This window comes from Microtus ochrogaster, unplaced genomic scaffold, assembly GCF_000317375.1.
Source record: "Microtus ochrogaster isolate Prairie Vole_2 unplaced genomic scaffold, MicOch1.0 UNK1, whole genome shotgun sequence".
Classification (NCBI taxonomy): Eukaryota; Metazoa; Chordata; class Mammalia; order Rodentia; family Cricetidae; genus Microtus; species Microtus ochrogaster.
In genome coordinates this window covers 31916212-31920026 of record NW_004949099.1, presented here as the reverse complement: position 1 = coordinate 31920026, position 3815 = coordinate 31916212, and the positions used below count along the sequence as shown (strand labels likewise).

The 3815-nt window shown below is 47.8% G+C and overlaps 1 protein-coding gene across 1 annotated transcript in view; it reads right to left on the bottom strand.

The window, feature by feature from the left end:
* LOC113458042 (zinc finger protein 239) overlaps window positions 1-3815 on the bottom strand; it is a 15499-nt gene that overhangs the window by 7842 nt on the left and 3842 nt on the right. Inside the window, exon 2 of the mRNA XM_026788292.1 lies at window positions 8-1436. Within this exon, the coding sequence (XP_026644093.1) occupies window positions 8-540 (533 nt within the window). The 5' untranslated portion in view covers window positions 541-1436. The remainder of the gene's footprint in view (window positions 1-7; window positions 1437-3815) is intronic.

Genomic DNA, 3815 nt, shown 5'->3' with positions numbered 1-3815 from the left:
CCCACACTTGCTGCACTCATAGGGCTTCTCTCCAGTGTGCACTCTCTGATGGATGAGGAGTTTGGAGCTCTGGCTGAAGCCCTTCCCACACTTGCCACAGTGGTAGGGCTTTTCCCCGGTGTGCACTCTGAGGTGGATGCGCAGGTCTGAGCTCTGGCTGAAGCCCTTCCCACACTCACAGCACTGGTAGGGCTTCTCTCCCGTGTGGGTGCACCGGTGGATGTGGAGGTTGGAGCTCTGGCTGAAGCCCTTCCCACACTCTCCACACTTGTACGGCCTCTCTCCTGTGTGGACACGCTGGTGGATGTGCAAGTTGGACCGCTGGCTGAAGCTCATGCCACAGTCCGTACACTCATAGGGCTTCTCTCCAGTGTGGACTCTCTGGTGGATGTGTAGCTTGGAGCCCTGACTAAAGCCCTTCCCACACCGGTCACACTTGTAAGGTTTCTCCCCTGTGTGGACTGCGTGATGGACGAGCAGACTTGAGCTCCTGGTGAAGCCCTTCCCGCATCTGTCACACTTGTAAGGTTTCTCATCCATGTGGATTGCTTGATGGACAAACAGGCTTGCTCCTGGGGAAGCCCGTCCCACACTGCTCACGCCCGCAGCACTTTCCTTTCAGGTGGGGTTTCTGATGTGAAGTTCTCATCACACTGACCACAGGGGCATAGTTTCTCTGAAGTGAGAGTTTTCTTGACGAGATGACCATCTGGGTTGTGATAAGTGCCTTCCCAAAGTTATTACAGTAACAGGGTTCCTCCGTGTGCTTCCTCTGAAGACTGCAGGGGACTAATGGTGGCTTCCATCTACAGATGTCTTCACTGTCACAGTCAAAGGGAATGAAAGAGTCTTTGAACTGGACTTGCCATTCTGTCACAGGTGTAAGTTTAACTTGAAGATTCTCTGTGGGTCTAGGGGGTGACACCCACCCCTATCCCTTTCCTCAGTTCTTTCTTCAGGTCCAAAGAGAACTTTTTCCCTCTGAGTCTCAGCTTGGGACTTAAGACTACATATTTTTCACCTTCAGTGTTTGTGAAATCACTGACTGGAATCTATTTCAACATCTGTTTGTACTTATTGGAGATTCATAATATAAATTCAACTCCCAGGTACCAACTGACCATTTCTTTCAAAATCAGCCACTAGGAAAACCACTATAGGAGATCTGAAGTCTTCCCTCTCTCTCTCTTTTTAAATAATTTTATCTCATTTGCATAAGTGTTGTGCCTGCATGTCTGTGTGCCACGAGCCTGCCTGGTACTTATGGAGGTCTGAAGAGGTCATGGGATCCCCTAGAACTGGAGTTACGGACGGCTGTGAGTCACCATGTGGGTGCTGAGAACTGAACCTGCAAGACCACGGGTGCTCGTAGTCTCTGAGTCATCCTCCAGCTCCCTGAAGGCCTCTTGAAGACTCCACGGAACTGGCTGGCTCTCCTGGGAAATAGAGAATTCAGTGGTAAGAAGAAAGAATTCCAGAATAAGAGGATCCAAGGCCTGAACACTTGGTAATTTACTCGAAATTTAGCTTGCTTGCTTCTTCTCTCCTCTCTTCCTTTCCTTTTTCTTTCTGGTGGTGCTGGGATTGAACCAAGGATCCCGTGCATGCTAGGCAAATACTCCAGCGCTGTACTACAGCCTCAGCTCTTACTTTGTGCTTATATCTTTTGGGTTGTCATTGGGAGAAGGAAAGCTGGGTTCAGAAGAAAGGCATTTCTTCTCCACTTTTAAGCAGAGCTGGTAAGATTCTTCTATTCCTGTGAAAGACCAGGAGGCCTTCACCTTGCCTCAAGGAGCATTTCATTCCATCTCACTTATTTTTTGACTAGATGTCCCTTTAATTAGTCTAGTAGTTTCATAACTGTTAGAGCTATAAGAAACAAAATAGAAATCTTTTTTGCCTGACAAGTTAGTTCTGGGATGAAAGACAGATACAGTCAACAATGATAACACCAAACTAAAGCCTATAAACATATTAATACAATATACTGTAAGCCAGCTGTGGGAGCAGAATGCAGGCACTAAAACTCAACCCTTTGTGCTGCAAGAGTTCATAAAGAAAAAACAGGAAAAAAAAAGTACAAAGAGGAAAGAAAATCTGACCCATTTAGGGTAAGTTACAGCTCCGATGGAAGGGTCCTAGCAGTTGGGAGCCAAAGAATACCACAAGTCACACTGCACAACAAACGTCACACAAGAGAGTCACTGGAAGGGAAAACCCCACGAGGGTGGCTGCCTCTGCTCGGGCGTGAAACAGCAGAGAACTGAGCGGAAGGCAGGGTTTAAACAGTTTCTTGGAGAGTGGGGGTGGACCGTTTCAGAGTGCAGCCTTCCAGGGTGGGACTCGTGGGGTTTCAAGTTCAGAGCTTGGGCTTTGTAGGGTGCGGGCTGGGTTCAGCTAGTAGGGCAGTTAGGAGTGTTCTGTGGGTGGAACCTGGCAGTTGGAGGTCCTCAGGGGGAGGGGCCTGGCCACTAGTGTGTCTCAAGGGGACACATTTAGGGAAATTGAAAGTAGCTCATTGTAAGAAGCAACAGTCCTCAAACCCCAACCACTCCTCTTATGAAGACCGTTGGCTTTAGAGATTGTGGTCCCTGAGTCAGGTCAAACTTACTCCAGAATAGCTGTTCCTCTGTCCAGAATGTTCTTTGTCATTCAGGTCTCAGCCAAGCTGCTGCCTTCCCAAAGATGTACTTGCTTGACCATCAAATCCAGAGTGTGCTCCCTACCCCTTTTCTGGGTTTAAATTATTCATTCTCTTTATGTGGCTTATCTTGTCTGTCAACATTCTTTCTTGCCTTGGCTCATTCCCATCAAAGTTCCCCAGCACAGAGAAGCTGACATTTATTCCCCAAGGCCTCACGCAGGGCCTGGCACACGAAAGGAATCCAATTATTCAATCACTAAACTTCATGAGTCTCCTATCCAGGATTTTGTCTGATGGAGTAATATTTCTCACACTACCTGTGGTGAAGAACGATTTTGTTGTTTTATAAGCATTCACTTTCAATTTCTATTGCTTATGCCTTCATGGTTGGTACCAGCCAACAAGCCACACCGAAAAGCAGAGTGACAGAATGATAGGCATTAAATGGAGCCCAAAGTTCAGTCATGTGTCAGGGAAGAGCTGTGTCTCAGAGGGCAGTGCCATCTCACAAACTGGATTAGTTAAATCAGTTCTCACCCGAGGCTGAGGCGGCAACTCAGGAAAAGAAGAGCCTGCAGAAGATGTGGCTAACTTACTGTGGGAAAGGGGATTAACAGTCTAAGGTAGGTGTAGAGGAAGGCCAGGATACGAGTCTCCTACTCCTACTGGACAAACGCCACACTGTTTGGAGCTACAGCTAGGCCGTCATATGACTTTCCACTTCCATTTCCAAGTCTCTCCTACAGTCTCTAGCGGTGCAGGTAGGGGTGGGAAAGAGGATTGCAGAAGAAACATGATAGCATTCCTGGAGTCATGCAAAGACGGCACAGTCTACCTCAGTCCTTTCCACATTGCTTCTGCTCCTTCAATCACTTCTATCCACTCCAGAACTTCCAGCCTCAGACCGAGTCGCAAGTCCCTTCCTTAAGCATTGGGATGCAACAGGGACCTCCTCCTGTGATATCATAGCATCTCTGACATACCTTTGTCATGACTGGCTGTACGATTCTAAACGACAGGGACATGCTCAGCTAAGCTTTAAATGCCCAGTAACTGGCACAACTGACTTGGGTTCTAGTTGACAAATCTTCAGTTTAGAAAATAATGAGATGAAGGCCAGGCAGTGATGGCACACTCCTTTTAATCCCAGCACTCGGGAGGCAGAGGCAGG